Source organism: Buceros rhinoceros, unplaced genomic scaffold, assembly GCF_000710305.1.
Source record: "Buceros rhinoceros silvestris isolate BGI_N320 unplaced genomic scaffold, ASM71030v1 scaffold6615, whole genome shotgun sequence".
Lineage (NCBI taxonomy): Eukaryota > Metazoa > Chordata > Aves > Bucerotiformes > Bucerotidae > Buceros > Buceros rhinoceros.
The window spans coordinates 1-27,219 of NW_010414467.1; the positions used below are offsets into that span (position 1 = coordinate 1).

Consider the following 27,219-nt stretch of genomic DNA (forward strand, 5'->3'; position numbering starts at 1 on the left):
GGCGAGAGCTGTTCGGTGACCGCGACCTCCCGTTGCAGGCGGTGGATGACTTGCTGCGGTGCGGGATTTGCTTCGATTACTTCAGCATCGCCATGATCATTCCTCAGTGCTCCCATAACTGTAAGTACGGCGCGGGGGGCGCCGGTGCTCCCTGCGCCCGGCGAGCACTGGGTCCGGGTCTTGCTCTCGCAGGACTCGCCCCGTCCTGGTGCCTCCTTTGTGGGCAGTAAGTTCATAGAGATCAACGCTGACCTGTTAACTTCCTTTTCATGGTAAAGCTGAGCCTCCTGTCCTGTGGTTAACGTGTTTTATGAAGGATCCGTTAATACATTGCTATGGTCTTGTAGGTTGCAGTTTAGATTTACTCGAGTTTTAACAAAAATTGCTCAGAAACAGCAGGTTTAGTAAAAATTGTTCACGTAGGAGCCAAGGTAAGTGGGGCATTTGTGTCAAGGCAATAATGGGGCTCTTCCCTCTATCCTGGGGCTTTGTGTTGTTGCACATGAACACATTTCACATAAATGCACCTTGCCATGCATCCCCGGGAGTTCACGGCGGCTGTGGTGGGAGCATGCCCTGGACCCGTGACGCCATTTGAGCCTGACTGGTCAGTCGGTTGATGGATTAAGGCAGACAAGGAGGGCTGAAGATGTACTCAAAGAAATTTTGAGTGGACGGTTTGGCCACTGGCATGGGGGTATCAGACCATGCCACTCTCCTGTGGAACCCGGGCAGCTGGAACCAGCCAGGGGCTGGTGGCAGGTGGTGGTTGAGCTCTGCGTTCTGTGGGCGCTGCAAGGGAAGAGGAGGCAAGTGGGAGAGAAAGGACTGGGGCAGAGCTGTGAGGCCGTTGTTGTCTCTGCACGGGCCCAGAGCCAGCCCTAGGCACAGACGTTAAGAGCTGATGTGTTTTATTATCCTCGAGCATGCTTCATCGGCCCCGGCTGTGCGCAGCAACGGCTGCACACCCAGGTCAGTCCCATCGCTTACTGGAGGTGACTGGGTGGCAGGTGCTGGCAGAAGAGATCTGTAAGTTGATTCATATTTGTTAAGTTAAAATTGATTTTTTCTTTTTATGGATTTCTCCCCCATATCACATCTTACTATATAATGTAATTATTGAGTCTTTAGATGGATTTGTTCCCCTTCAGGACTCCGGTTCTTGGCAGGCCCTGGCCGCCCCGTGCCCGGGTCTATGATGTCCGGAGATAAAGCAGCGACTCTATCACGGACACCCCCTTGCCGTGGGGAAGGAGCTTGCCTGCCCTTGTGAGGTTGAGAGCTGTGCTGGTGGTGGCATGTGCCTCCGGTGGGGTCTCCCAGGCCAGACAGGTCTCAGCTGAAGGGTCAGACACAGCGTGTCCACGGGCAGGATGGGCTCACTAGCCTTCGGGCACCATCCTAGGAGAAGGACAACTCTGACTCCAAACCCGGGCAGATGGAGCTCGTTTAGCCCTGTAAGGCTTCATCTAAGAGAAGGACACTCTAACCAAACCTACGACCCGAGGACTTCGCTGTCACTGTCCAAGCTCGCCAGGCCCTGGCAGATGAACCTCAGGTGTAAAGGGTGGAGCCAGTTCCGCGCACGCTGCGCCTCACCTAAAAAATCCACCGCGCTGGCCCGAAGGGTGCACTCATCGCTGGCAGTGAGCGTGGGAAAAGCCCTTCCCAGATCTTTGTTTGCGAAGCCAAGCTGTGAGATGAGATGGATTTGTGGATTTAGGTGTTGAGTTAGTGCATTAACGCTCCTGCTGCTTCTCTGACTCCTTCACAGAGAGCAGCTGTTGCTGAGGTAAGAGTTAAGAGCTGAGACTGGCCAGTAATGATCTAGTGAGTGAGCATCTGTCTTGCTGGAGAGTGATGAAACTTGATGTCTTGAAGTGGTTATGAAAGCTCATAGATCAGCAGAGAAAGTAGAATAATTTCAGGAATTTACTGCAGAATGAAGCTTATGGCATATTTTTACCAAAGAGTCTATGGAAGCATCCTGTGACGCTGACATGACATCACGTTTGAAGTGGTCTCCCAGTTAGTGTTCCAGGGCTGCTTCCCGGCCTTTTGAGCCCTTCCCTCAGCAGCAGGCTGGAGTTGTTTTGGAAGGGGGAAGAAACACCTGGGAAAAAGAGCGATAGAGGGTTTGTCTGTGGCTGTGCAGGAAGGTGAAAATGTTCCAACATTAGTCATGTAAAAAAAAAAAGTGGTGGTGGGGCAGTGAGGAGGGCAAACACTCTGCGTTTAGTGGGGGTGCAGACCATGGTTATCTTGTCCTATGTAAACACCTGCTTTTGGCAGAGGGACTGGCACTGTACATTGAAAGATGCCTCTGTAAAACACAGATTTTTTTCTTTTTTTTGCTACAATGGTAATCTTAATTCTGTGGAAAGGTGGTGTAATCTCAGTCCTGGTGTGTTCATGGTTCACATATACTGCACGAGAAGAAAATACACTCCTAAGGACATTGAACTGCATTTGGAAGAATGCCCACGTAATAACAACTGCGTATCTCCTTTCCCCAGATTGTTCCCTTTGTATACGCAAGTTTCTGTCCTACAAGACCCAGTGTCCCACCTGCTGCGTGGTAAGTATTTTTCTTCTCAGCCTGTTTTTTGTTTGTGTTTTGGCGAATCTTGGCACCTTTTGCCTTTGGACTAGGCTAAATAATTAATTCTGGTCACATCTTTACCACCTTCCCTTCTGGTGAGCAGCTGTTGGGGCAGTCATGGTGCTCCCACAGCTGGAACTCCCCTGTTTCAGAGCTGCTCTGCTGTCAGCACAGGCAGAAGCAGATGGAGCATCAGACCCGGGTTTTGGCTCAGAGCCATGTGTACGATCTGTCACAGAATGCTTAACGTTGTCCCCCAATCTGTTAAAATACACTGTCATCGCCAGTGGGGGTGCTGACATTCAAGCACTTATATTTTCCGAGACTGAGTGGCCTCCCTTCATCTTTGAAGGAGTCTTTAGAAGTGCCCGCAGACCACTGGATCCTAAAGCTCCCTGCGTGGCCTTGCTGAGGGTGAGAGGATGATGTTATGCACAGGGAGTGTGCCATGAGGGTTCGGTGAGGTCTGAGAGCGCTGGAGGCTGTCCGGCCTCCTCTGCAGGGGGGTGATTACAACCATCCGACTCAAAGGCCTGTTTTGATTAAAGAACATGGAATGCAATTTATTCTAGGCCTTAATCTAACTCTTAATATGAAGCCGATGGGGTTTATTAACTCCTGAAAATGGTGGGCTGCCTAGAAACGATGAATGGTGCTTCAGGCGTATCGGCTTAAAAGTAATTTTCTTGGGTGTTTCTAAAGCACGAACCAGACCAGACTTTTCAAGGCTGGAAAACAGATTGATTTTTAGCCTTGCCAGTTTTTAAATGTTCAAACAAGTGCAGACTGCTTGAGGGAGCAGGTTTTACTATCACCTTCTTAAAAATCACGGATATTGATATGGGTGAGACTAATAAAGGCTTTGTAGAAAGGAAGAGCAGAGGGAGGCAGCCAGAGAGATGAAAATCAAATTGTTTAAAAAGAATGAATTGAAGCGCAAAGCCATCTCACAATTCACGTTTTCATTCCATAATCAGGAGATTAACATCTCTCTTCATCAGTTATCATGCCGCATTGCTTAAGGTTCTTATCGCGTTCATGGCATCCTTGTTTGGTTTTCAAAATAATTACAGCTGGGCTACAGCAGAGCATTGCTGGAGACTGGGCACGCTGGGTGGTGTTGCTTTATGCTTCGTTTTCATCTGTTGCCTGTTGTTGCCCCAACTTACCGTTCTCCAGCAGTTATTTGAGAGATTTTTCAGGAAAAAGCGTTCACACTCCATGCACCTTCATTCACATCGCAATTCAGCGGGTGGTGGTTGAGACACGGATCCAGGAAACAAAGTATTGATCACTTGAACATTTGCTGAGTACTTGTTGGTTTTGCTGCATTCGAATGTTTGTTGGGTTACTTTTTTCCCCCTTTTCTCTCTCTTTTTTTAACAGACAGTCTCAGAATCTGACCTGAAAAACAACCGGACGCTGGATGAGCTGGTAAAGAGCTTTAATTCTGCCAGGTACACTGTGGTTTTATGAATACTCTCGCTCGCTGGGCAGCTGCAAAGGCAGGTGTGACTTTGTGTGACCAGGCCAGGGATCCCTGGAGGGGAGCAGGGCAAGGCCTGAGTAGAAAAAATTGCAGTGTCACAGAAATGTTGTCAAAGATGAATTGGAAAAAACTTAAGAGTTTCCTGCTGTCCTCTCCGGTGGTGTGTGGAGGTTGCGTTATTCTGGTTTTCCTCCTGGTCAGCTGCCGTGCCAGGTGCAGCCCCTTCCAACAGTAGGAAGTCAAGCAGATGTGTCGGGATTCTACGGGGAAGGTAATGGTCATAGCCATTGTCATCTAAGATCCTTCCCGTGAGCTGTCCGGTGGTGATGGTCAACTTGCCAGAGAGTTCTCTTGGTGAAGTGGTTGGATGGGAAAAGGGTAGGTATTGAGGGACCACAAGTTTTCTGGGATAAGAGAAGTGATGGAGTGTTGTGCTGTCACCTGGATTTCTTACCTACTTCTTGTGGTTAATTCAGTTTGATCTCCTCATCCCTTTGAAAGACAGGAAGAGAGTAAGTGTGACATGGTGAACACTTCCCACAGCAGGCAGATCTCCTGTGTTATCTCTCAGGGATTTGCACGGCATTTTGTAGGTATTCCTGTGTCTGTGGGAGTTGAATACGCTATCATCCTTTCTCTGTAATGAACTTAGAGCCTGAAGTCGATGAGATTCTTGGCTTCCTAAGTGATAGGAAGCGCTGTTCTGTTCATGGCTTTCTTTCTCTGTGATGAGAAATCTTCTGTGCGACCACTATTAGATTGAATTGATTTCATTTGATGAATTGAAATTCTAAGTTCCATTATTTTAGCTTGAACTCTGTCTTTGGTGTTTCCTGGTGATAAATGGATTACTAATTTTTTTTGGTAACGTCTAATTTCCTAGGGAACAAGTAGTGCTGACTTGGATCCATTATGATATTGAATCTTGAGCGTTAATTTTTTTGACTGCTTTAATGGATCTGTGTAAATCTTACCAGTCAGAGTAGTTTAATAATCCTTCCTTTTGTGACTTGGAGTTCAATCAGTTCCTCAGTGTAAAGTTAGATCAATAAGACAGATCCTGTCTGGGTGGGGGTGAGGTGGGGAGCCGGGGCAGGCTTTGTTCTGGTGCCACACAGGGCTCTCTGAGCTCACTGCTTTCCTAAGGCAGAGTCATTCGAGGAACGTAGACAGCAAACACACCTCGCATCGCTTCAGAACCCGCGCTCGTGCCCCTCAGCCTGGCATCGCGTTTGCTCGCAGACAGTCCTGGGTTCAAGGGGAGCAGCACTTCCCTCGAGAGCGTTCTGTGATTGCAGTATCATTAAATCAGCAGAGTGATGTTGGTTCCTGCCTGGGCGATGCTGACAGGACAAGTCTTCTGTCTCTCCCCTCCCCAAAGTTGACCTGGTCAGGGGAGCAAGATCTGGAGTGCTCTTTGTGCTGTCTTTTCGCTGTGAACAGCATTTTTATCAGTTGCAGTGAGGCCTCAGACGTAATAAAGTGTAAAGTTCCTTCTTGTTTTGAAATTAGTTTAGGTGTCCTCTCATGAAGAGATTGCTTTGATAAAAATCATCAGTTTCTGTATCACCCGGTTAGAAAACTTAGCAATAGAAATTAGAGTTATACTGCATCAGTAGAAAACTAAACCTTGCTGAAAACGATCTGTGATTTTTTTCATCATCATCACGGCTTGGCTTCGCGGACGAAGGTTTGGGAAGGGCTCTCTCTACCCACACTTGCTGCAAGCGCGCTGATGGCTGAAAAGGCCAATGCGGGATAGGCAAGACCAGTTCAAAAAACACAGCGGAAGGTCTCCTTGGGTGGTATAGTCGAGACACGGTTCTTTCTGCATTGTCTTTAGGGAAGAAAAATATAGTTTTACTTTCAAGTTTATATCTTAGTTTCCTGTCAGGATTACTGGACAGCTGGTGACTCAGAGGAGTAAACTCATCTGCGCTGAGTGCTGGAGAGGGCAGCTCCTGTCATGTCCAGGGCACTGACTGAAGTGCCGGGAGGAGGGCAGGAGGGAGGGGTTTCCAGGAGAGGGGTTGTCCTGTAGTACAGTTCGGGCTGTCCTATGTGAGCTGCTCCACAACTCCATATTCTCCCTGGAACTGATTTATGTGGAAGCTCTAGATTCCCACCTACCTTCTCTGCTTCGCAGCTGCTGCAGCAAGGGAGAAGAAAAGGGACTGTATCATGGGGACCAGGCTCTCGATGCAGAAGGACACTGACTTTTTTTTCCGGGTCTTGAAGAAAAAAATATCGCAGGATGTTTACACAGTTCTTAAAGCATTGCTGGCAGAGGGTGACTCTGTGCAGCCTGTGAGATGACCGTCCATTTTCAGTCAAACTAAAAGGACCATAACTCCCCGTACAAAGCCAAGGCAGCGGTGAGAGAGGCTGGGTCTCAGAGGAGGGTTTGGGCAGCGGTGGTAACCACATGGCAGGGCTCACCAGCAGCTCGTTCAGCCTTTAAAGAGTGCTGCTCGTGCTCTGGAAGTGACGCCTTTACTGCTTTTGTGCCAGGAGGGTGAAGTTGTGTCTGCTAAAACCTTGCAGCGCTGCTAGCGGTCTGTGTTAAATTCTGACGAGTGCAGTAGGGGTGTGGAAAACTGCATGGGCAACGCAGAGCTGTGTGAGAATTGTGGTGTCCTGGGCTTTACCAGCAGACTCAGGTTCTGGGTGAGCTGGGCACTCTAGTGCTGGTAGAGGGTGGACGTCACCCAGTGAACGGCTGCTCTCCCCTCTGCTGCCTGGCTCCGAGTGACGGGTGAATCTTCCAGTCTGGTCACACTTCTCTAAATCACTCCAGTAACAACCATCAGAATCTCTGTGAGTCATGAGGAGTTTAGTAATTCGCTCTGGTGCTGAGGGAGAGGAACGACACTTGACGAAGGTACTGCCAGGGAGCCTGGGGCTGGGCGAGGAGAGCCCGGGGTGCTCTGGCTCTCCTGTCCCTGGGGTGCCTGGGCTCGGGGTGCCAGGTGGCAGGGCCACTAGATGTCATCACGCAGCCAGCGAAGCTACTCAGTGGGCCCAAAATACACGCATCTGGGAAAAGCCAGGCTGGGTCTTTTCTCCCCTCTTCTGAGTTTAGTACTAACATTTTCTGTAATTTCCCACCAAAAAAAAAAAAAAAAGAAAGGGCATACAGAGACTTCATGTGTGTTTTGGCAAAGAAGTTTTCATGTTCTTGTCCTAGTGTTCTTTCCATCAATTCTGGGCCAAGATCAGATCCCTTTGGAAAGTCTATTCATACATCTTTATCCTCCAGTACGAGGAAAAACTCCCTAAGATTATTTGTAGACCTGTGGTGTAATTAAAGCAACATTTAGTGTCAAATGATCGTGGGGATAGATTCTGGGGTTTGCGTTGTTTTTCCGGTGTCTCTCTTTATTGAGACAACCATTGCTATGAAATGTGAAATTGCTGTTCAGAAGATTTCTGTTTGAGCTGCCTTCATGCAAATGTTAACATCCTGCATCTGAAGTGGGTTGGTCTCCTGTCTGGGTAGCCCGTGCTGTCAGCACTGGAGCAGCTCTCCCGAGTTCAGAAGTCTGTCCTTCGTACAGGACATGCTTTGCACTCAAGCCTTTTGCCGTGTCGCCTCCTTCTGTCGGCCCCAGAACTGCCTTCCTCCCTCCAGCCTTACTGGAACTGCCCAGCTGCCCTTGCTTGGGTTTGCAGTCCATTTGGGTCCAGCTTCCCTCCAAACGTGTGTTTGGGCTGGGGGACTTCCTGAGAGAGAGGTCAGGCCTCTAAAGTCTCTGCTTTGCAGAATTTGAGGTACTGTAAGCTGTTCTGTTGTGGTACTTCCTGAGAAAGAAAGGTTGAGGAAAAGATACGTGATTCAGCTTTAAGTCTGGTGAAAAGATAAACTGATGTGAAGTTTGAAGTTTAAGAGTGTTGTCAGCTTGTGTGAACCCACTGGGAAATGTGTTTTATCTGGTGAATGCGTGTTGTGGAAAAATACACAGGCGTAGCTGGTGGTTACAAGTGCAGAATGTGTCACTTTGGCAGGAGGAGGAGCTCTTGGAAGCAATAGAAACAGCACTGAGGAGCCGAGGGAGATCCGCTGTGTTCTGTCAATGAAGACCATGAATACCGGCGACTGGCTGATTGTTCAGGTGCTCCTAGGGCTGTATCATTCTTTATTTCACAGGAAAACTGAACTGATCCAATGCCAAATGATTGCTTGTGCGTGAGCTGAGCCCTGCAGGGTTAACGTGCAGAATGCTGGGCTTTTGTGTAAAAACGGTTGTTTAACAGCCAGAAGAATAACATGACAAGGCTCTGTGTTGACTTGGATTAGCCACTGCGATGTAGGCTGCCTGCACCAAACCCAGGGGCAGTCTGAACAAATAGACATTTTTACATACCCAAAAGCTTAATTCCTTGTTCAAAAAGGGGAGAAAATGTTTTAAACAACCCAAAGTGCATCTTTGGTAGAACCCAGCTGCATCCTTTCAAGGGTTAAACTTTGTCTAAGTATATTAAAAAGCAACGGATTTGTTTGCTGTTGAAGCTGGTGGTGACAAGTCCTCTGGGGCTGGCGTTTGTTACCTTAACGTTGATGAACACCGTACGTTTATCGGCACTCCAGTGAGATGCTGCCAGTTACCGCTGCTGATGGCCGTGTGGAGCAGCAATGCGCTGTCAGGCCTTTCTGGTGCCTCAGGGGAACCTCCCCCTTGTAGAGAGGAGTGGGGTAGGGCTGTGTGAGGGTCTCTGCTTATGTTCCCACCCTGGCTCAGGAGTGCCCGTGAAGCTGATCCCACACCAGCAGTAGCTGGACCACTTAGTGTCTGTTAGTTGGGGAATTAACTAACCTCTGCAGAAACTTCCAGCCCAAATCTAGGCATGAGCAGGCAGGAAAACATAGCTCTGCTGCCATGCTTAATTGCACTTGTTTGCACTGCGGGAGGAGAGTCCTGGCACAGATGCGAATGGCCACTGACAGAGGTGGTCAGTACATCCAGGAAACTGGAACTGCAAACTGAGCTCTGGAGTCTGGCTGCAGTATAACCCCTGCAGCGCATTCAGTTGGTGTGGTTGTTCACCAGGAACTCACCTTAAACTAGAGTAATTGGGGCATTACTTGGTGACTGGTTTTGAAAAGATACATGTACAGACAGTTCTTCTCAGATGTGAAAAATCTTTACCTTAAAAGACTGAAAAGTTTTCTAAGTAGTTCCCCAATGTGGAAATGTCTTCAACCGTAAAATCTGATGCATAGCTGCATTTCAGACTTCTGCTGTGCCTTCGTGAAAGCGCTTGGTGGGTGGTGGATGTGAGAACGGCAGCAGGTCAAGGGGAACGCTGAGGAGCAGCTGGGTGGCTGCGTGGGCTTCACGCTCCTGGAGAGCTCGACAAGTGGATGGTGCGCAGGTTGCCAAGGGGTGACGGAGCAGGGATCTAAAGGTGAAAAGGTTAATGGCTGCATGTGTACCTCTGGGGACTGTTCTTGATGGGATGATGCTGACTTCGCTGTGACCCTCAGGACGTGGAGGACTCTTGTCAAAGCAGTAGTGGGCAGGAGTGAGATGTGGTTTGTCCATCGTTGGTGTTAGCTGGGAAAGCCTTCCCTCCACCTTTGAGGAGACTGGAGGAGAGTGAACAAAAAGGTTTGTGGGCAGGCTAGGCAGCTGCATTGCCACGCCGGCTCTCTGCCAAGGGTGCAGTCTCTGCCTTAATTTATCTTAGATCAAGCTGCATAAAATGTATGGTAAAATAAACGGGATTCTGCAGAAACCCCTGGGGCAGGAGTGGGAGTAAAACATGTCTTTAAGGTCTTAGGCAATTGCCTGAGCAGGACAACTATGACTTTGTAATTCTTCATATTAACTCAAAGTAATTACCTCAAGTACTAATGAGTTGGAGAATGAGCCTTCTGCTGCTACTGCGATCCTACCGGTGAAATACAAGTTTATTTCTTTGAAAGGGGACTTCTGTTTAACTCGTGTTTTGACATGTGCCAGCTCTGAGGAGGGCAGGGAGCACAACGTGGGGGTAAAGCATGTGTGGCTGGTTGGTAAGCGTTCTCGTGGAGGCCAAAGTGGGCTCTTCTCGAGGGCGGTTATGTTTACCCTTATTTTATATGAGGAAAGAATGGAGGGTTTGTGCTCTTCGGCTGGTCATGGGTGAAACATGACCGAAGTAGCTGGGGTTACCTGACACTAAATCTGGCAAGCGTGCTGTTATCCCTTGGTGGGGTTCCGCTCAGCAGGGTGGGCAGCGAGCAGCTGTGCTGAGGGCACCCACAGCCAGGAGGGACAGAAGGAATACGGCAAGACTTTCTGCTGAGCTCTTTGGTTTCAGGAACCTCTGTCACAGCTGTGGCACAGGCCTTGAAGTACTCTGACTTGACAATGGTCATCTACCTTCTTCGGGTCAAGGGAAAACCTCTTGTTCATTACTGTGTTCTGTGTGATGTTTTGGAGGCATTTTTTTAGATTCACAAAATGTAATTTCTGTTGTTTGAGCATCAGGAAGATAATTCTTAGGTTCTGTAGAGTGTGGTGAGGCTCAGCTGCTGTGCTTCTGGTCTGTGTAGGCTCACTGATCCCAAGGGCTGCCTGCGAGCAAGGGGGAGAGGGAGGAAGGAGCGAGGAAATGCTCCATCGGTTTTTGTTCTGGTTTCTTCTCAGAGAAGCAGCTAATACTGTCCAGTGTAGCTAACTGCATGTTGTCTTCTGGTTGATTCTAGGCAGCAGCTGTTCCAGTTGGTCTTGGATACTCCCTTGATTTCATCTCCATTGGTCTGTAGCAGGCATTCCGCTGACAAAAGCCACATTAGGAGTCCTGTTTCTTGGCCAGTTGTAAAAGAAGAGGTGCCAGTAATTGACAGTTTTTTGAGAAACGACAAAGTTTGCACCCCGACAAAGGCAGACGGTCTGGCAGGAACAGAGCGGAAGATTCTCAAAACGGAGGAAGGCCATCTCCTTCACAGCAGTTCTGCAGAGGCTGATGGTAAAGACAATGAAGGGGGGTCAGGAGAGAGTCCTGAGTGCCCCAAAAGTCATGAAAAGCCTTCTACATCCATGGTCAAAGTAACTAAGAAAGGTGAGATGCTTTATTCCTGTTTTTGTCCTGTCCCTTCCACCAGCCGGGGGTTGTGGTGGGCTGCGTGCATCACTTCAGTTCTCTGCGTTGTTCTGATCTGCACTGGCACGGTTTAACTGGACTCTGCTTTGTCCAGGTTCCTGCTTACGTGGGACAGCTCCGCTGCCAGCAGGAAGCTTGTGCTGATGCCAAGTCATTAACCCGCGTGCAGCGCTCACAGATTCCTTTGCTTTGAGTAACAACTCTGAAAAACAATATTGCTCAACAGACGTACTCAGTAAAAAATGAAGTCGTTTTCTCTCCTTCTCTGACTAGACAGACAACCTCAACATTTGTTATGCTCTTGTACCCTTAAGTGACCAGAAACATGGTATTTTATAATGTGTTTGTTGTTTGAGGGGTGCACCACAGTCAAAATATCACGGCCTCAGTTTTGTTCCTATTCGTACACTCTCCAGAAGAAACAAATCTGCTTTATTCTTCTCTGGTTTCACATGTTAAGATTAATATATTTTGAGGCACAAAAAAGCTTATTTATACTGCAATAAAATGTCAGAGTCCTCTTTGTTCTGACACGATGGCAGCCGTCCTATAAAAGACGGTGCTGGAGTACCCCGCTGATGGTTATTAGCTCACATTTATCCAGTCTGTTCAGCTGGAACTCTGCGGTTCATGTTTATGCATTAGCTGGGTAGAGACCGCTCCAAGGTGTAACTCAGCTGGAGAAGGGGCCACATGAAAAAGGCATCAATTTAGCCAGAAGTTACGTTTCCTAGTTTTATGCATCAGACTTACTTGTGATAGTAATTTAAAACTCATACGAAATTTTACCGCTCATTTATTCTCAAGCAATTAGAATTTTCGCTTGCGTACTGTTTCGTGACCTTATTAACTCCTCGAGCATGCATCACGCCAACGTGACTTCCACAAACACAAAGTTGTTGGTCAAACAATATAGATGAGAGGCTTGCCATGAGGCAACGCTGGAGAGGTTTTAGTGTTAGTCGTTGCTGTGGTCAGAGTTGAACCGGTGTCTTCTGGTACAGGAGAGGCTGCTCGGAACTGCTGTGTTGTGTGGCTGGCTCGACTGCTGGCTTTGAGCTTTGACTAGAACACGGGAGTCAGGGGCAGCGCAGCAGCCGCGCCAGGTAACTCTCCGTTCCCACCACCTTCCACAGCCTTTGCCAGAGCTGTTTGCTTTGTCTCTTCACCCAAAGTCCACCGCCTTCGCACCGCCCCCGAGGGTGGCAGTGAAGGGATCGCGCTCTCACACTGCCCGTTCCGATTTAGCCGCTTGCGTCGGAGCTGATGTGGCTGCTGGAGACGGCTGGTTTGAGCCTGTTTCTGGTGTCGGTGCAGGGGATGTCTGCAAGTGCTTCTTGGAAACTAGGCAAGAGGAGTCCTGAGCTGGGTGGGACTGTGCTTTGTGAGCCTTTGCAAGGGCCAAGTCACCCAGTCTGGTTATCCGTACCAGAGAGTGCCTGTGAGGGTGAGTTAACTCCTGCATTGCCAGTCCCTTTGAGCGCCACAGATCGGGAACGTTACGTTCATATGAATAAAGTTTGTGCTATGCTGTTTTATCAAAATGAAGGAGCTTCCTTTATTTAGGAGTGAAATACTGCAAAAGTGAAGAGCGTTAGCATGGAAATATGCGTGTGCTTGTATCAGCCTCTGGTTTCTGTGTAGTGTGTAAGTTGTTCTAGGCTTTTATTGGGGATTTCATTCCATCTGACTGCAGGGCAGATGAGAGTGGATCTGATACTCCAGGGAATATAGAGGGAAATAAGTGTTCTGGAATGAAAAGGAGAGCTAAAAATGAAGACTCTAGATAGACATGCCAGATCTTTTAAAAATGAAATCTGGAATTCTGGATTTTTATGTTCTTCAAGCACCAAGTAGTTTTTCAGAGGAAAACGTTTGCTCTGTGCTGTAGCAGACACGGTGGTAAATTCCTTCTTCCTTCCTTGCAGTGGTTTGTCCTGTTTGTGAGGTTGCTATTCCAGAGCAATATATAAACAAACATCTGGACAGCTGCTTGACGAGAGACGAGAAGAAGGACAGCCTTAGAAGGTAAGGAAGAACTGGAAGAACTTTTATATGCCTGTAGCCATCTTTCTGCACTGCTGGAATACGAAGTACTACTCGATGGGTACAGTGGATTGTGCTTGTTTCTTGGCTGTCTGCTGTATGGATGACTCTAAAATCGCTGCATAAATGTGATAGTCGCTTGGTGACTGAATTGCTTCCCTCAGTCCAGATGGGCCGAAGACAATTGCTTCACTAGCTGTTGGAAATAAGGGTTGCACCCTTCTCTGCTCCCCGTGGTTCTTGCTCCAGTCAAGGTTGTTTCTTTAAGATCTCGGTTTCTGTAAGATCAGTGCACACCACCTGTGGTTGATGCCTCTGCCTGAGAATTTGTCACGGTCACCATGTTCCCAGCCGAGGTGTGGATTTTAGTTTGGTTTTACTCACTAGCATGGATTTCAGCCGTTATTATTCTTAACCGATCAGACTTGAGAACTGCGAGGGACTTTTCCTGCATGTGGTTTTACTGCATGCTTGTATTGCCGGTCCCTGGGAACCTTGAATTGGAAGGCGATTTTACATTAAAGCTCTTGCTTTGCCCAGTCGTGCTGAGAAGGCAGTCTGTAAGCTGAGGGGCTCCGAGGGTGAATAAATGGTGAATTAGTGTTGAAATCTGGTACCGCATTTTCATTTTCATTTGGGATGATTTTAGTGTTTTCTCTGCTGTTAATGAACGGAAGGAATTGACACTTCTTTGGTGCCAAGTCTGTGTCCCTGACAGCACTGTAAATTCTGCTTGTTCTGTTCAGGTGGTTTGGATCTTGAGAAAGTGTCGTGGCAGATCCTGCTCCGCAGGGACTGGCTGCTGGGTGATGAACGCTGGCTTTTGGCGGTGTGTTTGTGTCGCGGCAGTGGTGTTCAGGTGGCAGTAACAGCCCAGCCCTGTCCTCTGAGGAGATTCAGCTCTTTATCCTCGAATGAGGAGCACATGCCATGTTAGCAGGAGAGCAGCACTGCAGCGGAACTGGTCCTTTAGTGCCCAAACCCTGCGCAGGAATGATTCCAGCAGCTACGTCTGTGTTCAGAAAAGACACTGCATACCTCGGGATGGGCAGAACGCCACCAGCTGTTGGGTTTTCACGGAGCACTCTGCTCCCAAAGCTGTCATCACTCCTCCAGGTCACGCTGCTGGTGAATTATAATCGATACACAGGTTTTTCAGGACTTTCAGAAGATTCAGTGAAATTTTTTCTAGTTCCTGAAAGGATCTGCAGAAAGTCTTCTTCTGAGTGTATTGTGGTAATGCATCATTTTTTTCCAGTTATGCTACAGGGACTGTATAAGAGTAAATGAATTAATAATGATTTTCGCATAGCCCTTTTTTTTTTTGAAACTGAAATTTATTTTCAGCCTGCTAAGTTGAAAGTGCTGAGTACAGTTTTCAAATGAGTCTCTTGCTGTCACCGTGTAAAGTTGTTAACTTCTCTAATTCAGAGCAGTGCCGCTGAACTTCATTTTGCTGCAGCAACGAAAGTGTCTCACTAAACTCTGTTCTGCTCTAACTAATAAATTATTTAAGCTGAAGAAGATGAGTGAGGCAGTAGCTGGATTTCAGTACCTTTGTTCCGTTTGGGTGTATTTCACCAGGAGCTGCAGGGAAGGCTGAGCTAATTGGTACCAAAGGAAACCGTTCTGCTTGTTTTAGATTGCAAAATTGTAGCAGGACTTGAATTTTCACTGGCAGTTTCCTGTAATTAAGATGTTTCTCCTTGCTCTGCCAGGAACGTTGAGGAGTTCTGACATAAGGCAGTGTGACGGAGTCAGTTTTGGGTTTAGCTGTTAGACATCTGAGAGCACTATTATTCTCTTTAGGGCTGCTTTCCGCATTACCAAACTCCCCTTCCGTTAGACGGGAACCTCAGCTTTGCTCTCAGGTACGTGACTGCCTTTCTGAAAGGCTTTTTCCGGAAAGGGGAAAACTTTCCGAGTTCAAGGTTTGACTTGTGGTTTTAACTCTTTGAAAACTTCACCAGCTGCCTTGGGTAAGGCGTGCACAGTGGCTGGGTGGAAGCCCTGCGTTCGAGCAGTCTGAGTTCAGTGCACTTCCGCTGGGGTTTGCAGGGGATGTACGGCTTGGTCCTGATGAGGACCAGCTGTGCTGAGGGTGCGGTGGGTAGGAGGGACCAAGCAGTGATATTGGGACAGCAGCAGGGCCTGTGTCGTGTCCTGCGGGAAATCAGACCAGACCTGTTGCTTTCTGCACCTCTGAAATTTTCTTTATGGTAGATGGAAAAGGTGTTCTGTCTCGCTGTAGCTGAGGTGTAACTGGTTGGTGTCTGTTGTGGCTGGAATGATTCTTTCGGGTATTTCTTTCTCAGAGTGGGTGAAACAACCTGTAAAAATGTAAGTCAGTATTTTGATTTTGGTTGGAATGTTAACTGAAAAGCGTTTGTTTCCTTTTCCTCTTGCAGTTCTGCTCACAAAAGGAAGCCACTGTCTAAAGTTGTCTACAACTTGCTCTCCGATCGTGATCTGAAAAAGAAGCTAAAGGAACACGGTCTGTCCACCCGCGGGACCCGGCAGCAGCTCGTTAAAAGACACCAAGAGTTTGTGCACATGTACAATGCGCAGTGTGATTCTCTAAACCCCAAATCAGGTAAGGTAGATGTTTTAGGTAGAAATGTGTTACCATCGCAAACTGTTTGTATGTATTTCTCCTCCTCTTCACCCTCAGGGTAGGAATAAGGCTGGTTTGAGTATGTGGGAAAACTGGAGCTGGAAGTGTTTATCGTATACGGATCAAGATAATGCAAAAAAGGGAAATTTAATGAAAACCAGCAATGTGATGCTATACTCTGGAAGTATCCAGCAAGGATGTAAATTTCTGTTGAAATTCTTTGATGCTTCCTGGTTTACTAACCCTGCTCTGAAAAACATTCTGTGTTTTTATTGATTGTATTTTAATGAGTGTCTCCAGATTAGACTCTGAGGCTAGTCAAAAATAGGAAATACCTGAGGTTCTTAGTAAGCAAATGGGTTATTAATTTACCTGTTCTGACTTTGTTCTCTTCTTCCTGTACACTGAGACTTTCACATTTGTATTTTGTTTAATTTCAAAATCAGATTTCTTTTTTGAGATGGTAGGTGAGGGTTGAATTAATTCCTAAGAAAGTGTTTGCACTTTGCTGGAGTTTATGTCACTTCAGGTGTTTGACAGCAATTCTGTACCGTTAAACTCAGACTATATATGGCATTAAATGGCTGTACGGGGTGAGGAGAATGTGTTTTAGTCTCCAATGTGAATGCAGCACAAAGCTCCTTTAAACAGCAGCCTGTTGTGTGCCTGTGCTCGGCTCAGCGCCAGGGCCGGGCCAGGGAGGATGTGATCGCGCAGAGTGTCTCCGCTGCCTGGCTTTGCAGGCAGTGTGGGCATTTTTCAAAGGGGAGAATTGTCCCGGTGCACTCCTTGTGTTTGGTTCTATATGAGAGGAAAACATGCACCGTTTTTAAAGACATGTCATTTGTCATCTCTCAGCTCAGTTCTGCCAGTGGTGCCAGTGCCAGTACAGACACACTGGTGTGTGTGGGTGAGAGACGGGCGTGGATTTATAGTTCGGTGGCGCTGTGTTGGATTAGAAGCTTATGGCAAACAGTCCTTGTAAAGGCATTTCTAACAGGATCATGCTCTGACATTGCTCTCCTGGGAGCTGCATCCCTGTTCGTGTCCTGGAAAGGCTCATCTAGCTGGTATTGCCATTTCAGCTGTCTCCTGGGTCTGCAGTGTAGGTCAGTCCTGCTTACCTCAGAGGCAGGAATGAGAAATGCTCTTCCTCACCCTCAGTTTGATCTCCTCAGTTTTCCTGTTTAGAGAGACTGAAACCCTGAAGCACAAGATCACCATTTCTTCCAGAAGCTGTAAACAATTCTGAATGGTTTTCTCTGTATTGAAGGGCTCGGAAACTATTGGGACCAGATAAACTTTTGGTCTCGCTGGCCGTGGGTGGTGGGGAACTGAATGAGCAGGCAGAGCAAGGCAGAGGCAGCGCTGGGGGCTGAGGAGCCTGGCTGGGTTCAGCATCTCCACGGGTCAGATGCACCACTGCAGGGGCACAGTGAAACTTCACAATGGGCTGCTTGATAAACTGTGGTTTATCTATGACAGGAATAATCCAGGGCCGGGGTGGGAAGTACCCTTTGAGAAGGCTGCCAGATGTAAACTGCAAAAAGCACTTAATTCATCAGTTACCATTTAACCAATCTGACAGTGCAGGGAGTATTTATTCCCAGTGGCTCCTAAACGCTCCTGTATTAACTCCATGCAGATGTGGCTTATATGGGATCAGACAGTCGGCAGTGCTGAACAGCCACCACTTCTACTGTGGCACCTTAAAAAAAAAAAAGTATGTTTCTGGTGTTCAGTTCCTTCATCAAACAGGCAGAGCCACTGCGTGTGGTGCTCTTTGAAAAACAGTCAGTCGCTGAGGACTATAAATATGAATTTAGCAGACAGGCTTTAGGCTCCTGCTCTTGAAATCTTGATTTCACTTGCCAGCTCTTGGCTTGGATGGTAGGAGCAGGTGTATGAGAAAAGCAAGTTTGCAACCAACACTGTTTGCTTTTCATTTTGCTCCTTTGGCCGTTTTAAGAACTTGCCTAAGAAGGTCAAGAGCCTGAGTGATTTAGGTGCCAAGTGTCACCGGGGTGAAGTAACACCAAGTCTCTGTCTGCACCATTGATCCGAGCTAGTGAAATGAAGAGTTCCACCGTCTGTTCCGAGGTACTTCAGCTGGTCTGCACTAAATAATGCAGGACTCTTCCTGAGTGCTGGCTCAGCGCCTGTTCATAAAGGGTGAATTATTAAACGTGCAGTTAAGGTGCAGACACCCGTGGTCAGCGGTGGCAGCGAACCAGAGGGTCAGTTGCTGAGCTGCTGAGGCTGCCTGATTCCTGGATTTTGCTTAAACCAGCTTTGAACAGGTTTTATTCCTTCACAGCTTAATAAACTTCTGTCCTCTGGCTGCTTTCCTGTCTGGTGCAAGTGTCGTTGCTCTGTGCAAATGATTAAGTGTAGAAACCAGTTTGTCAGAGTACATACCAACATAAACCGTGCAGGGCCCTGGGAAGCTGCAGCTTCAGTTAATGTGTTAACACACACAGTGATGACTCTTTAGAGGCTTTTGAGGTGGCTGACTTAACCGTTAGAGTAGGTTCTAATTTGTTTTGGACCACGGGTTTTGGGCAGAAGCTGGTGTTGCCTGGGAAGGTGAGTCCTTGGAGGTAAAAGCAAGATAAACAGTGGATGCCGATATTTTATCTTCCATTGTAAAGTGGGAATCCTTTTAATAAAGGATATGCCTGCACACCACGGAAACGCTGTTGTATGCCAGAGTAAGGTTCAAATATGATTTGGAAAGGCTACATTTTCCCCTGAGCCCAAGTTTTCACTGCTGGAGAGTTAATGCTGGTTTGTCTCTTCGTGATTTAGAATCGTGGTGGTTCCATTTGGTGCTGTTACATCTTTTTATTTGTCAGCTCCTGTTTTAGTGATCCCTTTCTTGTATTTTCAAACAGTTGCAGAGATTGTTAAGGAGCTGGAAAAGACTGAGAAGATTCGGGCTCAGCTTGAATTTAACAAACCTGGTGAAAATGTAAGCTAATTGTCTTTGTTCTGAAGGCGGAGAAGGCTTGGGGAAACTGCAGAGTGGGCACTGAGCCCCTTGCCTCTCTCTTTGTGATGAGAATTCCCAGGTCCCCAGCTGGAATTTGTGTATGCCATCTTACCATCAACGGCTTTTCTCATACCGTCCCTCTGCGATGGGCAGTTCTTCATGTACTGCTGATGTTTCTATGCCCAAACCATTTAAGTAGGAGCATTTTTTTTGATTACAATAAAAATTCTTGGGAAACATTCTCCTTAGTCATACTGGTGGATTTTGACCCTCCATGGCAGTGTGGGGAATATTTTGCTTCCTAGAATTCTCTAGGATTTAGCAAGCAAATTCTTTGCTTCCATATCAGCACTAGGGCCTGTTCTTTTCCCATGACATGTGACACTTGGGTGACTTTTGGAGCATGTTTGTTGCACAGTGTTAGGAAATGGTTTATGGCCCACACATGCTGGGTGTTATGTGGGCTTAGTCCTGGTGGCCTGGTGAAGGCAAAGCAAGGCAGCGTGTGTACGTAGTTGAAATCTATGATGCTGTCTGTGGGTGGGATGGGCAGGGCTGGTGGGGAGACCCAGACAGCTGATCCTTCTTCCAGTTTTAAGGGTCTAAAGTGTGCAGATTTATCATCCTTTTGTTTCTGTAAATAAACATTTGTGTGATTTCTGTAGAGCTTGACCATCAAAAAGGACCAGACAGAGGAAGAAATAGATGAGCTCCATGCCGATTATCGTAAGTAACGCGCAAGTTTCACTTCATTTTGCTTTTAAATTCACCTTCTCTCCCTTTGTACTGAAATGTTCACACAGAAGTGATGGTTTTCATGAGTGTGTGCCTCCCCTGCAGCCCGTTTAACAAATCAAAGCTGGAAGTTCTCTGGGCTGAGATGTCCCCTCTGCAGCTCTGTCTCTGCTGTGTACTGACGTTTGCAGAGCTCGCTGCCGGGGCTGGGTAAGATTGAGACAGAAGCTGATTGCCTCCATGGTGCATCTCCATTCATGCGCTTCCTACTTCCCTTCTTAGTGCTCCTTCTGTTTGTGACATAAAGAAGAGCAGAGTGGGGTTTTTCTGCCTCCTGCGCTGGCTGTACGGTTTCACTGGGAACCCTCGGGCAGAGACAAGGAGCAGATCGTCTCCAAAGGGACTCCCTGGGACCCCAGCAGCGCTGGGCGTATGCTGGCTGGATCCTGCCGCTGTCCTGGGGAGGGGGAACTCTGCTTCTGCTCCTGTGACACTCCGTGCAATCCTTACGGTGCTGGGTTTGAAGACCAGAAGAGCAGCTCTGACTGCGGAGGAGGCGGATCAGGCTGCGCTTGTCACCCTCTCTTGCCCTAGACTTTTTGGCCTGTTCTCTGAGAATAATCTGAATTACTTGGAGGTTCGTATGAATGCTAGTTCTATACATCTCGGCTCACAAGATATGAACCTCTGTGTGTAAATCACTGACTGTAAAAAAAACCAAATCAAAACAAACCCCAAAAACCCCAACTTGGTACCTATGGTATGTCCCTGTGAACAATGGCCTGTGCTCCTGAGTGGTTGCACAGGTAGGAATGTTCTCAACTTTGTTGTTTCCTCCGTGTTTGAGGTCCTGGGCTCTCTGTGACTCTGCTCTGCAGGCAGCTCTGCTGGCTGAGAGCCCTCCAGGAGCACCAGCCTGGCTTGGCTGTAGCTGGACCCCCATGGAGGGAGGCACCTCTGCTGACACAGAGCTGGCTGTCATGGCCCTGCGTGCACCAGTATACCCAGTAACACAGATACTGGGGGTTCCCATTGCTCAGGATATTCCCTCCTCCCCTGCACTCTTAACGCTCAGACACTGGCTTTATTTGAAATGTGTCTCTATTCTGTATTCCTGAGTGCTCTAACTTATCCCAGAGCTGAAAAGTTTCTGTAAATTTACTCTCTCTATTCCTTGTTTTTCTGGGTTCACTGGTCAGGGCAGTGTGACGTGTAGCCAGACTAGTTTATGGTTAAAATGGCATTTCTAAGATGCTTTATGGCTGCATGTTTCCTCAGCTGTGATTTTTACACTCCTACAGTTGTCGAAGTGGCCTGTACTGCTAAACAGTATGTTTTAACTGAACCAGAAATGTCTTTTCCATATTTATTTGCATCCTTTTTACTTTCTCTCCTGTCCACCCCTGTGATTTTGGGGTGATCTCTGAGGAGGAATACTCTGCTCATTTGTTTGACATCATCCTGTGCAGGCAACTGGGGTCCAGTACAAACTGGGTGATTTTTTCCTGGCTTTGTTATTGCTGTTTCTTTCATGCTTTACATTCTGTTTGTGCGCAAACCAGTCCCCTGCTGGTTATTAACCCTCCTTCTACCCTGACAGAATAACAGCATTTGTTTGGGGGAGTGTAGCTGGAATAAGTATTTAAGGGAGAGAAGAGGCAAAAATTAAGAAAAATATCACAGGAGGAGCTGTAGTTCAATGGTACGATTTCATTTGGGTGGTTTTGGTGGGTTGGGGGGGAGTTTGGTTTTTTTGTTTGTTTTATTCACAGAGAACTGATTCCTGCTTACCTTGACCCTGCGAAAGCACAGTATTTTGAACTTTCTCCTCACTGGGTGCTTAAACTTGAGGATGGTGTTTTCTCTCGCCATGGAAACTCTACCCATCTTTATGGCTAGCTCAGAAGCGAACATTCTTGTGAGACTGGAGTCCTGGTGTAGTGATTTATTATAGAAATGGCTAACGTGAGCTGGTTTATACTGGTTATTTCCTTTCCCTTCTTTTGTACATGTGTTTGTACGTCAGGTTTTAAATAGCATTACTTTGAATTTAGCTCCTTCGTGGTGCCTCATTATTCACAATTTCTTTCCCGTTGTTTCTCACTCCCTGCTTCACCTCGCTCTGCTTGCACCCTTGAACACGGGAGTTAGCCATGGGATGGTAAAGCAACATTCGATGAACGGTAAAGCTCCCTGCTTTCAGCCGCAGAGCAGCAAAGCAGTGAAGGGACAACTTGTTCTGATTATACTTAGGGGTGTATTTAAATCTGCAATATGGTCATATTTCCTGTCTTTCCTTGCGTCGCTTCAGGCATATAAATTATTCCATAATGCAGCTAGATTTAGCTTGTTGATTTTAGTTGGGTTTCTGTGAAGGCTAAATAAGGGCCTAAATCTTTGGCAAATTTTTCCCTTGCTTTTCGTTGCTGTTCCTGAGAATATTTTTTTTTTTTAAGCGTACATGCACTGTTTGTGGTTTTTAATTTCCTCTAATTCCAAGTAACTGGGTAATAATTATTCTCTTGCCATGCAGAAATCTCTAGCAATAAAATTAGACATAAAACCCCGAGCAAAAAGTAAAATAGTTTAAAAGTATTAATCCCAAGTTGAGTGTTTTCCTCCCAAGGTTTTGTAGCTCTGTAAAGAACAAATCCAGAGTTCAGGGGCCGTGGGGAGCCCCAGAGCAGAGCGTGGGGACCAGCCGTCACCGCTCCGCTCGGGAGGTGCAAGGTGGGTCTGGACACAGGCTGTCCGAGGCAGGACCCTGCCTTCTCAGTCACCGCCAGCAGCTCGCCCCGATCCCTCTCCCCGCAGCCGGGGATCCTTCGGCGCTGACGGGGAATAACCCAGGGGTGGAGGAGCTGCTGAGGGGACGAGCCCTGGCTGTGGGGCAGTGCGCTCACCAGGGAATGGATCCCTACAGGGAACCTGCTGAGCTCATTCTCTTAAATCCTGCTTGTGCACTTTTAGAACAAGAAGATCCTAAGTGCCCTCTTAATTTTCCCAAGCCAGGTGTTTTGGTAGTCTGTATCGTTAAATGGATTTGACTTCAAAATCATCCAGATGCCCCAGTGAACAAATTACCCTCAGGCAGCTTAACTGAACATTTAGAAGTCTAAAAAAAAAAAACAAACCACAGAGGGGAAGCAAGAAAAGACAGAAAACTACTTTAATTCAAACATACGGTTTTAAAATTAATAAAAAGTGATGACCAAAGAGGAAAATGGTGACTAGTGTCAGCAAATTATTTCTCATAAAAGCAAGAGAGAAGAAATCATAAGAAAGAAAAAAGAATTATTCCTTGCATTAGAGAGGTAGAGATTAGAAGCACTGTTACCAAATGCTGTATTTTCACTGAAGCACAGAAGGACTTTAAGAAGCTGTTAAACGATAAAGGGGGTTTGTTCCTTTTAATTTACATTTGCACCCCAGGTTCCTAATTCACAGCTGAATTAGTGAATTTATTAACGCTGATGTAAGTTCTGAATAAAACAGCCCAACCATACAGTTTTAGTCCTGAATTTCTACCCAGCGCACCAGAGGCACGTAACCGCTGAGTGGAAACGCCAGGTAAAGCAGCTGTGAGAAAACACTTGGGGGTTTCTGATCTTCTTCACCATTTCCCAGACTCTTGGCAAACTGCAGATTACACCATCGGTATTTTTGTTGCTTTTTTGGTGTGTGAAGTGTTTTTGCAATTCTAATTAATATCTTGGCCTGATGAGCCTGCGGATGGTTTATCCGGTGGCCAGGAGCTCTGCTGGAGCAGCCGCCCCAGTCTGCACCTGGCAGGTTCAAGGAAATACGCTGTGCCCGCCATACCGTGTTCCCTGGGCCCCTCAGGGTCTCAGTGACACCCTCCATCGCTGTCAACCTCATTCTGCTTTGTGTCATGGCCAGGCCTCTATTCACAGAGTTAAAATTCTACAGGAGAAGAAATACATTTGCTAGCAACGACCATTCTGTTGCTTTCTCTGCTTACAAGTCTTTTCCGTGGCGACATTATCCAGGGTTTACGGATTGATGGCTTGTGTTTGCGATAGCTGTGCTGGTACGGGGGGCAGCTTTACTGTCACAGCGCCTGCAGCTTTATGAACTGTGCGTGGTACGGCGTTTCAGCACAGCCCTGATTTACAGCGCATCTGGACAGAGCCTTGTTATGCCAGGACGTTTCTCTTCTATTGAAAAGCTTTGTAGCTGCACCATAAAACAAAAAATAGTAATGCTGGAAAAACTGAAGCGCCAAAGGAATTACGTAATGACTGTGCAGCCGTTCAGTCAGAGCATCTGGGACGAGAACTTTCTTTTTATTAACGGAGTTGTTGACCTTATGAGGCGTTTTCAGCTACGCAGGGAAGGGGACTCGGTTTTAAATCCGTCTCCTTCTGTGGAGCAGAACTCGGTGTGATTTCACCTTGGCTTTTCCCCGCTCCTGACACCACAGCAGGACACAGACCTGGGACAGATGCAGTGATGATTTATTGCTTGGTGAGGGGTGTCTGCTCCTTGAGGCGCTGGCCATGCTGAGGCCAAGCGGTGCTAAGGGAAGAGGTGTCGTGGTCGAGGAGGAGGTCGGAGGTGTCCATGGAGAAAGCCGGACCCCACTGCCAAGCTGGGATTGGGAGAGTCAGGAGAGTGTGGTGAGCAGGAGGGGGATGGAGAGCTGCTGGTGCACAGGCTCGTGGTTTGGAAACCCGGATCACGCCCACACCACAGCTGCAGGCAAGGTTGGGGATGCTCCTGCCTTTCCCCACCCCACAGAGGAAGAAGGTGGTAGTTCAGAGACAGAGCTGAAAAAAGAAAACAGAAGTAAACAAAGTAGAAAAGTGACTTACACCAGGGGAGGTTGAGATTGGTCCTGAGGAACAATTTCTTCCCCATTGGGGTTGTCCAGGCCTGGGCAGGTTGTCCAGGATGTCCTGCCAGGGCACTGATGGAGTCCCCATCCCTGGAGGGGTTTCCCAGCTGTGTGGAGGCGGTGCTGAGGGACAGGGGGCAGTGGGGACCTGGCAGTGCCGGGGAAGGGGGGGACTCGATGTTAAAGGTCTGTTCAACCCAAACAATTCTGTGACTGTACAAAGGAGTTCTTTGTTTCAGCTGGTCTCAGCGTTGGTTTCCAAGTACCCCATTCCCTTGACGCTTGCTTTGCTGTCACCAGTCAGACATTGCTCTCGGCGCTTGTGGGATGGGTGCGAAGCTGCTCTGTGCACCCCCGGCGTGGGCTGGCTGTGCGTGGTGGGATGGAATGGGGCTGCGGTGCCAGCAGGCTGGGCAGGAGGTGGCCCAGTTTGCCCATTGCTAACCCTTGGCTCTCATTTGTCCCCAGGATTCACGTTGGCTTTTCCACCCATCCTCCGTGCTGGCGTTTATCTTTGCCTTCCCTGCAAGTGGAACTCAGGCAGCGTGTGTGGGGCTGTTAGAGAGCAGAGGCTTTAAACAGCCTTCTGTTCTCATTGTGCACGGAAGGAAAAAGGGCTGTGTGTGTGCAGTGGTGTGAGGAACATGAGGTGTACTCGTTTCTCAGGCGCTGTTTTATTTAGTCTGTCACTGTTGTGCTTACTGGGAGATGTTCCTTGCAGATGGGCTTCTGCTGCTGGCAGAGGAGGGAGCATGGTGGGTGCCTGCCGCTGCACAGAGCCCTGCTCCCCGTGAGAGTGGAGCAGGAAATACTTGGGCTGCGAGCTGGGCTTTTATCTCATGTTGGTCCTCTGGAATCTCCACGAGCTGGGTCCGGCGAGGCGGTACAGAGCCCAGAGGAAGGGTTGTGTGTGCTTCACCTCCTCAGGCTGATGGAGGCAGTTGCTTTACCCCAAGGACATTTCAGAAGCGCTTCGGACCTTCCTGCCTCTGACGTGGACATTTGAAATGCTTTTTCCGTAGGCTAAAGATTAGGCTAAAGGATTCAGCTGAAACACTTTATTTGTCTCAAAAGGACAAATCTGCTTTTCAGAGTGGCTTTTTGTTGAAAGTCTGTCTGGATAAAGGCAATTCCTGTTGGCTGCTTTCGCTGTAAGGTATCGCTGCAGAGCCATGATACGGGTGGAGGGACTGACGTGCTGCACCAGCTGTGGGCAGCTGCGCTCCAGCAGGCTGTTTCAGTGGAGGTTGGTGGGTTCTGCCGAGATAACAGCGTGTTCCCTTTGTGCCCAGCGAGGGGTGGGTGATCCGCACCGTCCGTCTGAGGAGACCCAGCATTTTCCCAGCCGCAGAGTAAAGAATCTGAAGTATGCAGATTAAAACCAGCACTGCTTTGACTGAATACCAGGGGACGGCTTAGAACATACGGAGTGACCGAGAGTGCAGAGTGTGCCAAGGAGCAACTCACTGAGAGTTAGAGGATCTGAACTGAAACAGTACAGTAAGCATGACACAAAAGCTCGTGACCTGGCTTTACTGCAGGAATGGGGGGAAGACCCAAAGCATTTTAAAGCAATTCGCAGGGTAGTCATGAGGTTTTGCTCTTCCTCTGAGCAGATGCTCCTCGCAGGCTATCTAGAGGTGCACCCTGTGACCAAGGGCATTGTCCAGACGCCCCTTGGGCTGTGCTGGGCTTGCTGCTGGGACTGCAGAGCACTTCTTGTCGCAATGGTTATCACAATACTCAACACATTTAGGGGGAAAAAAGACAGATAATATAAAGGAGAAACAAACACAGTTCTGTGCAAAAATAAAGTTTTCATCTGTACAAGTGTTCTTGACTACTGGGTAGCTGTAACAGCATAGACACAGCTTTGGCTTGTTGGTAGGATGTGGAACACGTTGCAGTAATGACTTGGCTTTCATTTGCTGTGACAAAAATGTTTGTAATTCAGTATTTTGTGTTTCTTTCTGTTCACATCCTTTTCATGGCTTGCCTGGAGAGTCCTGTGGCAGTGATTGGTAACACACTGTTCCATTTCAGGAAACAAGCACCGAAGTGAGTTTCAATTCTTGGTGGATCAAGTAAATAATCGGTGGAAGAAAACTGGTAAGAGGAAAACAGAAAGTGCTCAAGTCAAAGAAGAACTGCCAGTCAAAGAACCACCAGCGGCCACAGGTCAGTAATGTGTAACGCAGCCCCCCTCCTCAATCCACGCTAATAAATGGGGTCTGCCAAAGAAATGTGCTTTCCTCCCATTGTTCTTCTCCCGCAGCCCTTCAGGGGAAAAAAAGACATAAAAATCAAACAGACCCTGAAAAGATTGACTGCCGTTGATTTTAGTGTGATGCATAACCACAGCCCACGATAGATGTGTGATTTGTTTTAGTGGGGCTGTGCATAGGTGTGGGTTATTGGGGGGGATCGGGCGGAGGTGTGGGTTATTGGGGGGGGATCGGGCAGAGGTGTGCGTTATTGGGGGGAGATCGGGCAGAGGTGTGCGTTATTGGGGGGGGATCGGGCGGAGGTGTGCGTTATTTGGATGCGTATTTTACTTAGCTGGTTGAAATGGGATCTTGGGTCCCAGTCCAAATCTGCTGAACGGGCACGTGTCAGCCTGTGTCTTTGAAACGAGGGGGATGACGGGTATTGCTTCTGGCTTTCAGCTTTTCCGCATCCTTAATATGACAGTCGGTGGTTGGGAACTGCAGAGGTGTTTGTGTGGATTGGAACAAGTGTTTATTGTTCTGGGGCTGGAGCAGTAAAGCACTCTGGCTTCTTTGAGGCTGTCTCT

The 27,219-nt window shown here is 47.8% G+C and overlaps 1 protein-coding gene across 1 annotated transcript in view; it reads left to right on the plus strand.

Moving 5' to 3' along the window:
* Positions 1 to 92: 92 nt before the first annotated feature.
* RAD18 (RAD18 E3 ubiquitin protein ligase) overlaps positions 93 to 27,219 on the plus strand; it is a 46,678-nt gene continuing 19,551 nt past the window's right edge. The window contains exons 1-9 of the mRNA XM_010137093.1: positions 93 to 120; positions 2,517 to 2,578; positions 3,989 to 4,059; positions 10,783 to 11,138; positions 13,109 to 13,208; positions 15,635 to 15,819; positions 18,735 to 18,811; positions 19,498 to 19,558; positions 26,469 to 26,603. Coding sequence (XP_010135395.1) covers positions 93 to 120; positions 2,517 to 2,578; positions 3,989 to 4,059; positions 10,783 to 11,138; positions 13,109 to 13,208; positions 15,635 to 15,819; positions 18,735 to 18,811; positions 19,498 to 19,558; positions 26,469 to 26,603 — 1,075 coding nt within the window. The remainder of the gene's footprint in view (positions 121 to 2,516; positions 2,579 to 3,988; positions 4,060 to 10,782; positions 11,139 to 13,108; positions 13,209 to 15,634; positions 15,820 to 18,734; positions 18,812 to 19,497; positions 19,559 to 26,468; positions 26,604 to 27,219) is intronic.